Source organism: Merops nubicus, unplaced genomic scaffold (assembly GCF_000691845.1).
Source record: "Merops nubicus isolate BGI_N331 unplaced genomic scaffold, ASM69184v1 scaffold16592, whole genome shotgun sequence".
NCBI classification, from domain to species: domain Eukaryota; kingdom Metazoa; phylum Chordata; class Aves; order Coraciiformes; family Meropidae; genus Merops; species Merops nubicus.
This window is the reverse complement of record NW_008593001.1, coordinates 1-11,701: the sequence shown is the minus strand read 5'-3', so window position 1 is coordinate 11,701 and position 11,701 is coordinate 1. Positions and strand designations below refer to the sequence as shown.

Here is an 11,701-nt window from a genome sequence, read left to right as displayed (position 1 = left end):
GGGTAAAAAAACCATTTTGGGGAGAGAGAGTCAAGCGTTAGGAGCCTGATTTTTGCATTTCCTTTAGGCCCCGAGGGCGGGGGGAGCCCCGGGGGGAACAGTCAGCAGCCCCTGCCCCGCGGGGAGCCGGCGCTAGGAGCTCTGCACCAGGCGCCTGTAGTGCGGCATCACCTCGTGCTCGGGGAGGTGCAGGGCGAACTCCAAGGCCACCAGCACGGGGAACTCGAAGGCGATCAGCTCCCGCCTGTTCAGCCGGAACTTCTCTTCCAGTTTCTGTAAGGGGAGGAAGAGCTGGTGAGAGCCAGGCCCTGGGGGTGACCTCAGTGCTCCCGGAGAGGGCGAAGCGCCCGCGCAGCTCCGCCCGGCCGGGCTCGGGGGCTCTGGGTTTAGGAAGTTGATGCAGCGACTCCTCAGGCTGAAGGGGAGCCTAGAAAGCTCAGTTCCTCAGGCCACTCCTGCCCTGGCACTGCACCCCTTCCATCCCCAGCAGATGCACCTCCTGCTGACCACTACCCCTGCAGGCAGAGGAGACCCCTGGCTTCAGTCCCCTGTGTAATGGGAGATGTTCAGCTCCTAACGAGCTGCCCACGTGCTTCCTGCACTGCCCCAAATCATTCCTTGTCCTTTCAGCACCAGACTCGTGTTCAAACAAACACCCTATTGGGGAAATTATCCCTGCTACAATTAGATATATTTGATCTTAATACCTGAGGGGCAGAAGGTGTCATCTGCAACAAGAACAGTGAGTAATACAAACGACCATCCTCCAGCAGGATGAGATGGGTTTCACAGCTGGCTTTAACACTCCAAACCTCCCGTCTGCTCTGCTCTTTGCACTGGATTTGGATGCCATCAGCTGCTCAGGGATATTCCCTCCCTCTCACCACCTTCTTACAATCTCCCTGGCTTGCTGTTCCTCTGCTCGTTGGGTCTACTCCCTGTGTCTTTAAGAGGCACCAGTGTTTCAGGATGGTGAGAGAGGACAGATCATCCATATCCCACTGGGCTGACTTTTTTTCTGGTTATTCAGAGGGCTTTCTACCAAGCTGACTGCTGACCCAGCTCTGCGACTGTGGCAGGAGAGCATGAGTCCAGTCCTGACCCAAAACTAGTTCCCATGTCTCTTGAACTAGATGAGTTGGTTGGATCCACATACCCAGCTACCTGCCTCATTTTCTGTAGCTTTGTGTCAGACTGGTAGCTCAGTGCTTGCAAAAGATTATGGAATAACAGCCCCCTCTGTTAACTCTTTCATCTGGAGTAAGTGGAAGACCAAACACCTTGCTCTAGAAAAAACCAGCTGAGGTGAGGTGTTGGAAGGGGAACATTTCCTTAGGGTTCCCTGCCCAAAAGCTTAACTTGATGAAAGAAATACACTCCCTAGTCTTTCAGAGGCCCTCTGAAAGTAGCAACTCCATCATTTTATTTTTTTACTTATTTTTAATTCATTTACCTCCCAAAGGAGGGTCCTTCCTGACACTCTTAAAAACCCAACAAAATGCAAACTGCTTTTCCTGAGTGTTAACTTCTGACTTGCATTGACAGAACGCTGGTCAGGGGCCTCTCAGACCTCACAGTACCTGGCACCCCATCAAATGAGCTTCCCACCCCCCTGCAGGGACACTGATCCCTGTTCTATCACATAGATGTGTGGCAAAAAAAGGCACTGAGCTGGCTGTGCAGCTGGGAACCTGGAGGAGAAGAGTGTGACCAGTGACAAGCTGTCTGTGCAGACCACACCCTGGCACTTCAGGCAGAAGGAACACCAGAAACCTTTGGATACGTACATCTATAAGATGCTTGACTTCATGTTTTCTGAGGTCACTGCCAATTTTGGCTGCTAAAAGAACACAGGCTCCAGCACAAAGCTTTCTGTTCTGCTTGTTCAGCTTCCCCTTGAGAGCAAGCTTCTCAAAGTAGACAAAGGCCATGGCCACCGTGGGCTCTTCAAAACCACACTCCTCTTGAGCAAGCTTCCTCATTTCTCTCTTCAAGCTGAGTAGAGACCAGACAAACAAGCTGTGAGCTGCATTATAAAGCACCTCTCACCTCACCCTAACTCATCCTTCCAGAGGTCCCTGCTTAGCCAAATGGAGGGGAAAGGGAAGATGGAATTTACTGGGGGCAGGTATCCTGATGCTCTGGTTTGGGGACACATTTCCCAGCACATTTTGACCTCACCCTTCCCACTCACTGCCCCCAAGAGTAGTTGTGTCCAACTATAAAAGCAGCTGAAAACCTTTGACATTTTTAGCAATGATATCTCATCCTGAGTCTCAGGCTGCACAGAGTTTCTTTAGCCATGACAAAGTGTGGCTGGGTTGTGCTCCATCTGCAGCTCTGCTTGGTTAAAGCCCAACCAAGAGTTCTCCCATGTCCTGCAGCACCCTCTGGTCACCCAGCAGGACTCAATACCCTCCTGGCCACTTCAGTCACAGGAAATGCTTGTTCCTGAAAGGGGAGGCTGCAGCCTCACCAAGCTTGGCAACATACCTTCTTATTTTACTGAGGGTCAGCTTGATGTGAGGGAACTTCTCCTTGAAAGTCTCGTTCATGTCCTTCTTGAGATCCGATGGCTTCACGTAGTCTATGACTGTGGTCTGTAGGAACAAGGAAGAATTGCTCTTTTAGGCTGTAACAGAACAGGATCACCCAACTCCCCAAAGCAAGGGATAAGGAACAAGTGCCAGCCAGTCCCAGTGAGGGGAAGACTCGGTCTGATTTAAGGCAACCACTTGTTTGTGACTGTTCCATCAGAATAAGGGATCTGAAACCCAAGGGGAGCATTCAGCACGAGCCCTGAACCACACACACCTTATCAGGGTCCTCCAAGTGTTGCTGAGAGTGAAATGGAGGTGGGTAAAACCTAGCTGAGAAGCCTTGTTAAACCCAAACAAATCACCATAAAATAAATCATCACAGTGGTTGGATGATCAGATTTTGTGTGCTTATCCCCCTGTCATTCTGGGAAATACTGTTTCTCTCAAGTTGATCCCTCAGAGGAACCACTGGTACAAATTCTTGACTTGGATGATCAGATTTTGTGTGCTTATCTCCATGTGATTCTGGGAAATATTCTCTCAAGTTGATCCTTCAAAGGAACCACTGGTACAAATTCTGGAGTGACACAGGATATAACTGTGATAAAACAGGTAATTAGCCAAATAACAATGCCATAGAGTGCAGGACAGTGATGCTGTCATGTGCTGTGCAGCAAGTGGGCAGAAAGATGAGTTACACAGCATCCACAGTGTACACTCCTTCTCCTTTACACTGAGAGTTCTGTTCCATTTTGTCACAACCTGAAGAGTTCCCCCCAGCAGCAGAGGCCCCCCCCAGCCCCCCAGCTCCCAGTCAGATCCAAGCAGGAGCACTGGGAGGGCAGCAGTCTGCAGTGCAGTGCACTCTACTGCCAGCAAAATATTTCCCCCCCCTCTAATTCCTCTTTATCCTTGACCTGCATCATGGCAAAGGGCTGTTAACACTAAACAAGAGGTGGAAACAGGCATGTAGAACACTTGTGGCAGGTTATGCTTCTACAGAAGATGGAGCTTTGCTGTATTAGATCCTCAGAGGAGTCTAAATCAGCCAAAAAGACTCACTGTATATGCTTACAGGCTTTTTCCAGTGATTAAAATGGAAGGGCTTGGGGAGGAGAGTAACTGCTCCAGAAAGCCATCAGACAACTCCTTCCCACAGAACAGTTTAGGCTGGAAAAGACCTTTAAAGATCATCAAGTCCAAGCATTAACCCAACTCTACCAAGCCCACTGCTAAAGCAGCTACACATCTTTTAAACACCTCCAGGGATGGTGATTCAACCACTCCCCTGGGCAGCCTGTTCCACTGTCACCTGATCCTGTCCATGGGTCAGAAACGAGCAGGAGGGGGAGTAAAACAGACCTGACTTGTCCAGCAAGTTATTTAGGAGCTACAGCACTGAAATAATGGCTAATGATAGGGATTGAAGAGAAGGCAGAGTGTGTGTTTCCCCAGAACAGTGCACAGCAGTATTTGAGGTAAACATGCTGGAATGAAGAGTTAAAAATCAGCTTCTTGGCACAGGGTGCTGTGACAGCCAGAGACACACTTGGAAACTTGGGTGATTCTGGTGTCTGACCTGCAGGGAGAGAAGCATCACCTGTCCAGGGGAGTTGCTCTGGCAGGTAATTCTGCTGGGCACAGCACAGACAACAGTTTCCTGCTGTTTTCTTCAGTGTAAATCTCCACAAGCCCCCTCTGACACAGCTACATTTAAGCAGCAGCCCAAATTTTGCTAAAATTAATGGGAGGATTTATTAAGGAAAGTCTGTCCTCTGAAGGAAAGCTGCCAGCTATTCCTTTGGGTTTGCTGACAGAGGATCCTCAGCAAGTTGGGTCCCTGCTACTCCTTATTACTTACAAAGTCAAGAGCCACTAGCACATAAAGTTTTCCTGCCATTCCTTCAGAGATTATTTTAGGCAATACCAGCAGTTTTGGTTGTCTTGGTCCATCCTAGAAAGAGTGAGCTCAGTGCCAAGTTCCAGGACACCTCATTTCCTGCTTTTAGAAAAGCTCTTTTTGAAAATTTAATTTCAAAGATTCTTTAGCCAAGCACTCAGAGGCTTGAGAATGTTCAGATGCCTCAAAACTGGGAATGGGAAGGAGGTACAGCTATTTTTAAACACTGGGATTTGTCCGTTTTGTCCCGTTGATAAGAATCTCACCCCTCCTCCCCAACTCCAAATGCTCCTGCTTCCTGTGAGACAACAGCCTCTGCAGTATAAATCACAATAATGCAATCCAGCTGAAAGCTGGTGTGTGCTGGTTTTGGGTCATGTAACAGGATAATGGCAACGTGTTTGAACACACTGGCTCCAAGGCAGCTGTCTCATCTTGTCAGTGCCACGCTGGGGAGCTCAGCTCCCTGAGCTTATGCTCAAGAGAAGGAATTGTGCAACTTCTTTGCTTTGTTTTGGGTTTTTTTTTTCCCCCTTGGTTTTATTTTTTCCATAGCAGCCCAACTCTGCCTGAGCAGTGGGATGCTGTCTGCCCAGCTGGTGCCTTTGGAGTGTGTGTGTGGGACCCTGTCCACAAGAAGAAGTCCAGAACAATTCTGGCATTGCCTGAGTGGAAGCACCATTCAGCATCAACAGCCCAAATTTTAGGAAGGGTTTGTCAGCATGAGGAGCACAACATCCCTCTATCTCAGCAGCCTTTGTTGTGCATCATGAAACCCTGTGCCAGGCAGGCACTCTGCACTCCCAAAGCTGCCAGACACCCCAGCAAGGCACTGGGAACCACCAAACTGCCCCTCTCACACTCCAATCTCAAACTTTTCTGTCACCCAGAAACATCTCCCTTGCTCCTCACTTTATTTGCAGTAACCCATTCAGCAAAACCTCTGTGAGCTCTGTTCCTGTTCCCTGGGCACAGATCTGTGTAGGGGTATTCTACCTTGGTGATGGAATCTGCACAAGAAAAATGAAACCCTTGGTCTATGGTGGCTGACAGATGCCTGGACAACAGGATGAGTGCTCTGGCTCAGGTCTGTGCCCTGCACACTCCCTGCAGGGCTGAGCTTTGAACCTGGAGACTGGCTTGTGTGTTCCTCACAAGTGTTTTCAGGCAGCTGCTTTCTCACAGGAAAGTTGCATATATAGTTCCATAAACATGGGAGGAGGGAGGATGCCTGGAATGGTTGGAGAGACTGGCAAGAGGAGATATTGTTGAAAATAAATTCAGCTCTGGCAAGCTACCAGTAAAAGATGATCTAGTCTTGGATGCCTCTGTCTCCTGCTTAAGAAAGATAAAATCAGAATAAAATAGGTGAATAAAATGACAGGCTCACTTCAGCTGTCAGTACTGTGTGCCCTCTGAGAAATCTGCTTCAGAGGGAGCAGAGAGAAGACTGAGCCCTCTAACAGGCTTTGGGTAGGTCAGTGGTGAGTTCTCAGCCACAAAACTGAAGTCAAAGGCTCTGCACTGCACACCACAGCTGCCCAGATGTGCAGCTGTAAACTGCCAGTGACCTAACGCACAGATTGGTGGCTGAAGAAGAATATATAGATGGGAAATCCTGCTACAGAGGCTTAGAACAGTGGTAGAAAATGGGAAAGATTCTCTCTTTATAATAAAAAAAAAGGAAAATGAAGACTAAAAGTTGTTTCTGTTGTTAGAAAGTTATTAACACTCAAGGGTTTTCAAGTGAAAGATTTAGAACTTCACAAAGTGAGTAATCTCAGGGCTGCCTCTTTGAGTTAAAGTCTATGGAAGGATGCCAGTTTATTTTATATGGTTAACACTGAAATAATTCTTAACTAATACAGCTTGTCATTGCTACAAAACCTGAGCTCATTGGAGCCTTGGCCCAACAGAGCATCGAATGCACACAGCACAGGGCTTAGACATGACCATGTGCCACCACTGGGACCCTCTGCTCCATGAGGCTTTGGGGTAGGAGGTCAGCAGCTGATAAAAGAGCAGTTTGGAGATGGTCCATGTACAGCTGGGGAAGCTGCTCCTGCAAGAGGCTGGGAGCACTGGGGGAGGCTGGCTGTGGCAGAGTGCTCCTGACCTTGCTGCTCCTGGTGAAAGGCAGCAGGGTGGAGCAGGAGGCTGTGCTCCATCATGCTGCAGGGCTCCTGTCAGGCTCCACGGGCAGAGCAGAGAGCAGTTCTCATTTTAAAGTCACACTGGGGGACTAACATTTCAGCAGGCAGGCTGGCTGGGCTCAGCAGAGGGCCCGGAGCTCCCCCAGGAGCACTGCAGGGCTCTGGGATGTGCTTTTCCTCTGCTCCTGGGGCAGAGCTGCCCAGTTCTTTTGAGATCCTTAAAGCAACGTGCTGAAAGTGGAGTTAAGGACCCAAACCAATTTGCAAGTGTGTCCCTTGGGCGTGACAGATATGGCAGGGATGTCATTGCAGGAGGGTCACTCAAAGACAATATGCTGATCTGGGCTCTTCTTCTTCTGCTGCAGGTTTGGGCAGTTCCCAGCTCCTGTGGTTTTGCTCTACCACCAAAAGCAGGACAGTGGCATCAGCCTCACGCCTGTAGCAGAGTGAGTTTTTTCCTTTTTCATGGAAGGAGTTTGTTTCTGATGGCAAGAGGAAGGTCAGGGAGGCACCCACCAGCCTGGACGTGCACTGGCTGACGTGAGGCTCTAGCAAAACTACTGCTCTGGCTGGCAGATAAAGTTCCTATTCTGGAGAGATTTAAGGATCTGCAAGGATTCCTGTTTTAGCAGTATCAGCCAGGAAGACATCTGTTAACCATGACATGATGTTTTCCTCCTCCCCCTGCCCCACAGCATGAAATTCTTCTACCTCTGACTGTTTATGTTGCTGTAGAGATTGTAGACTCTCCTACGAAGGCAAGCAAAATAATTCTCCAGGGTGAACTAGAACTTAAATAGGACTATTACAATTAAGAGAAGCTGTAGAGTTTGTCTTAGGGAAGTATTGAAGCTGCTTTTTAACAATTGTCCAGACTGTTTGTGGTATTACTTTCAGAGCTGTGACAGGGAGGTGTGTACACCCTTTCAAGCCAGGAACTTCACTGCAAAAAAACAAGACAAAAAGGAAAGCACTTCTCCTTCCCCACAGCCATCTCCACGAAGGGAGCTTGGCTACTCCTTGAAAACAACCAAGGACTTGCAGTTAAAAAACTCCTGCAAGTCAGGACTGATTCAGCTCAGTAGAATTACAGGACTCTGAAGTCAATGTCAGTGATGGGAAACTCAGGCTCCCCAAGAGCAGGGGGAACCGCCTGTGTTTTGGAGTAAACTCCACCCCACATTTTGTCCTCCCTATGCTTCAGGAGGAAGCCTGCAGAGCTCACTGCTGCAGCATTCACAGAGGCACTCGTGGAGACAACCTTCCCTCTGCCAAGCACCAGTGCCAAATGCTGGCCCAGGAGCAACACTTTCACTGCACATTGCAGCTCTCCAGGTGAAACACAGCGTTGGGAGCTGCCACCAGAGCTGCCCCAGGCTGCTCCAGCACTTGCAGGAGGCAGGAGCACAGCTCTGTCCTGCCCAGGCCCAGAGACTGCCTTTAATCTGTGCAGGACAAGCTCTGTGGTCACTTGGCAGAGGGCTCTCACTGCCTCCGTGGCCGTGCATGCTCAGGAGAGGTTTCATGCATCCACAGGTTTCTCTCTGTCTTCAGACTGTGATTTGCTTTCATTGCTGCAGGTGCCAATTTTTATATTTGGGGAAGAAAAGCATTTGAAATGACAGCCTATTGTGCTCCTGTGAACTGCAGGGTGCAAGAACACGAGAGGAGTCAAGGAAGTCCAATATGGATGCAAGGGAAGTTTCCCCCAGAGCCAACGTGGCCCTTTGCTCACCACAACACACAAACCCTCCTGACCTGCAGCCCGAGCTGCAAGATCCTGCTTAGCCTGCAAGGTCCCAGCTCACCCCAGCACTTCTTTTCCTCCCTTACTCAGTTGAAGGAAGCACCAGCCCCTTATGAAATTCATCAGCCAAGCACAGAACAACCCCCAGCAACGTTTTGGTTTCTTGCAGAGCTGTGCAGCCTCTGTGTGACATCCCAGTGGTGCTGGTTTGGCATGGGGCAGGTGGAGTCCCTGAAGGACAGGAGGGCTCTTGGCACGTTCCTGTGATTCCCACCAACAAAAGAAACCACAGCACTTAATGTCCTTCAGCCCTTTCTTAGGTTAGTGCCAGCCTTCAGAGAGGGAGAAGAGACCTTCTCTCTACAGACCCTCGGGCAGTGCTGAATCACTGACAGCTGGGAGGCAAATCCAGGCAAAAAAACCCTCCAAAATAAGAATTTTTCCAGACACAGCAGTAATCGACCCCTAGAGAACATGAAAAGCAGAGAGACCTGCACATATATTCTAGACAAACAACACTGACTTTAACAATTGCCTTTGAGGTCTGTTTTTTCACCTCTCAAGTATCTCCTCACCCCTACCACGGTGGAGATCCCCACTCAGCTCCTTTTTTTTGCAACAAAAGTACAAAGACAGACCTCAAAATGCAGTGGTGAGCCAGCCCATGGAAAAGGAAGGCACCCAACACCCACTGCTGGGTGGAGACCTCCCCTGCAGGATGCTATCCTCACCCAGCCACATCCACCTCAACGCCAAGGGGAAAAGCAACCAAAGGTCTCAGGTGATCCTAGAGGACTCTGCCTGGGGAACATCTGCAGCCTGAGGAAGGTCAGAAACACAGTGACTGCTAAAGCTAGGTTTGACCTGCATGCTGGTGACCCATGGCTTTCTCCTGGAGGGAAGGCAGGTCCCTCTCTATGACCTGACAGCTGTTTTCCCACCCAGATGTAGCTGCCATAAAAGGCTGATGCTTTGCAGGTTGGCAGCCAAAAAATAGCTTGCCAACCCTAAAAGCAAAGCTGGCTGAAAGCAAGCAGAGGACATAGTGGACTTCCCAGCTGAACATTTAGCACAAACACAGCCTCAGAGCTCAATTCAAGCCCCCCTGTGCATCCAAAACACTCCTGCCTCCAAGGTGATAAGCTTCAGTCTACACAAAACACTTAAAACCCATTTATTCTGAAGAAGGAGCACCAAAGAGCCCAATTAAACCAGTAAGGACCAGGATGGGGGGCAGAACACCTATAAGGACTATATATTTACATAAATTAGCAGTTTCTTAAACAGTATCCTCTGTTCCAAGTTAAGTGAGGACATGGATGGCACTTTAGACCTCAGCCTTTCAAAGCTTATCTTATTTGTACCCAGATAAGAGTACTAGGTCATCACTTTGGGGGAAAAAAAGGCTTTTCCCTGTTGCCTACTACTGCTTCAGATGTATAATTCAGGGAGATCCATGCATATGATGGCACTGCATCTTGCAAGAGTCCTAAAAAACCAGCACACCAAAGTCCACGGACCTGCTGCAACTGAAAAAAGAGAGAACCCAGGTCTCCTACCACAGAAAATACTGAGCTGGAGCACAGATCAAGGAACAGTTCTGCATCTGTGTTGTTGCAGGTTTGGGTATAATGAAAAATAGAAAAGCTCTGCAGGTAATTGCTGCACTTAAAGAAAGGACTATCCCATGGTGAAATAAATCCCTGGGAAACAGAGTCAGTAGACACCAAAGAGCTGTTCCAAGGAGGGAATGATAAGCATCAAAACACAACACAGCTTCATGGGTTTAGAAAAACTCTAATGGCCAGCCTCCTATTTTGTAATATTGCCAATTAGAGGAAGCATAAATTGTCCTCTGTATGCCAGAGGAATTGTTCAGACAAGCCTTTCACCTAAAGCATTTATGAAACACAGAGATAACAAAAGCATTTACTTTTGTAATACCTCCACGAGTTTGTTTTCACATGTCCAGGTAAGTCATTGTCACTTAGAACAAAGCATTCCAAACAGCTCTTATTAGTAGATTAAAAATAAGAATAACAGTCTCAAAATATGGCCAAATACAACCTCAACCTTCAAAATACTGGGAACAAAATCTAGCTGGGCTGCAGCTCCTTTTGCAGATCACTTACCATGTATGAAGGAAAGATTAGAACCCGCTTGTGTTTGCCACATGGCCACTGTGGGTCATCTAAAAGATTTGGGTCATATTCAACAAAGTCCCCCAGGTCGCTACCTGTAAGACAGTGGTAAACACAAGGAAGGGATTAATTACAAGAAACCTCCAGACTTAATAAAAGTGCCAAAGAAATGAACAGATAATGCACAAGATGATTTTCATAAGAGATTTCTGAAAGGGCCAAAAGGTTTCTTTAAATCTTGAAAACTCTGAAGTATTTCAACACTGACACAGTCTAGAACGTTCAAGAGGAGCTGCAGCTTTTGAATTGCCTGATAAATGTCAATTTAGGGCTCAGCCAGCTCCAAAATTATACAAACCCCCACAATGGCTTCTTATTCCCAGCAACAAGTTCTCATCTGTTTATGCAGGTGTTTTGATTTGTTTCATTTAACTTGCCAAAATATCTTAAGCCTATAGTGCTTTGGCTTCTGTTTTATGTCTGGCTTTGTACACATCACCATCATCTCCAGCCTCCTAAAGGTCACGAGTGCGAGTTTACACCTCCAGCTGACGTGTGGCCACTGCAGGTTTTCCCCAGCAGAGGAAGGTAACGATGAGCCTGACGCAGGAGTGACGATGCCAGTGACAGCCAAGTGCCAGCAGTCTCGGTGACTTAGCTTTCCACCCCCCCTAAGCCAGCTTTGCTGAGCAAACAGGGAACGAGCCGCCTTCCACCCCTGACACGAGAGAGTGGGCCTAATGTAAGCAAAAAAAGGGGCTCAAACACGACACGCGTCCGTCCCTCCCGATCACTGCCCGTCATGAATACGCGTGTGCCACGCGTGTGTCACGTATGAACACGTGTGTGTCCCGCATGAACACGTGTGTGTCACGCGTGTGTCCCGTATGAACACGCGTGTGTCCCGTATGAACACGCGTGTGCCACGCGTGTGTCACGCATGACCACGCGGGCGTGTGCCTCTCGGGTGTCACGTATGAACACGCGTGTGCCAAGCATGAACACGCGTGTGCCACATGTGTGTGCCACATGTGTGCCACGCAAGAACACGCGTGTGCCTCGCGTGTCACGCATGAACACGTGTGTGCAGTGTGCCACGCAAGAACACGCGTGTGCCACGCATGAACACGCTTGTGCCACATGTGTCACGTATGAACACGCGTGTGTCACGTATCAACATGTGTGTGTCACGCGTGTGCCACGCAAGAACACGCGTGTGC

The 11,701-nt window shown here is 48.7% G+C and overlaps 1 protein-coding gene across 1 annotated transcript; it reads right to left on the bottom strand.

The window, feature by feature from the left end:
* Position 1: 1 nt before the first annotated feature.
* Positions 2-10,576, bottom strand: LOC103768203 (CDK5 and ABL1 enzyme substrate 1; the record flags this gene model as incomplete). The annotated part of the gene is made up of 4 exons (XM_008935344.1): positions 2-273; positions 1,788-1,995; positions 2,494-2,600; positions 10,473-10,576. Coding segments are annotated over 4 exons (560 nt in total), but the record flags the coding sequence as incomplete, so codon positions are not given.
* Between the last annotated feature and the right edge of the window lie 1,125 nt (positions 10,577-11,701).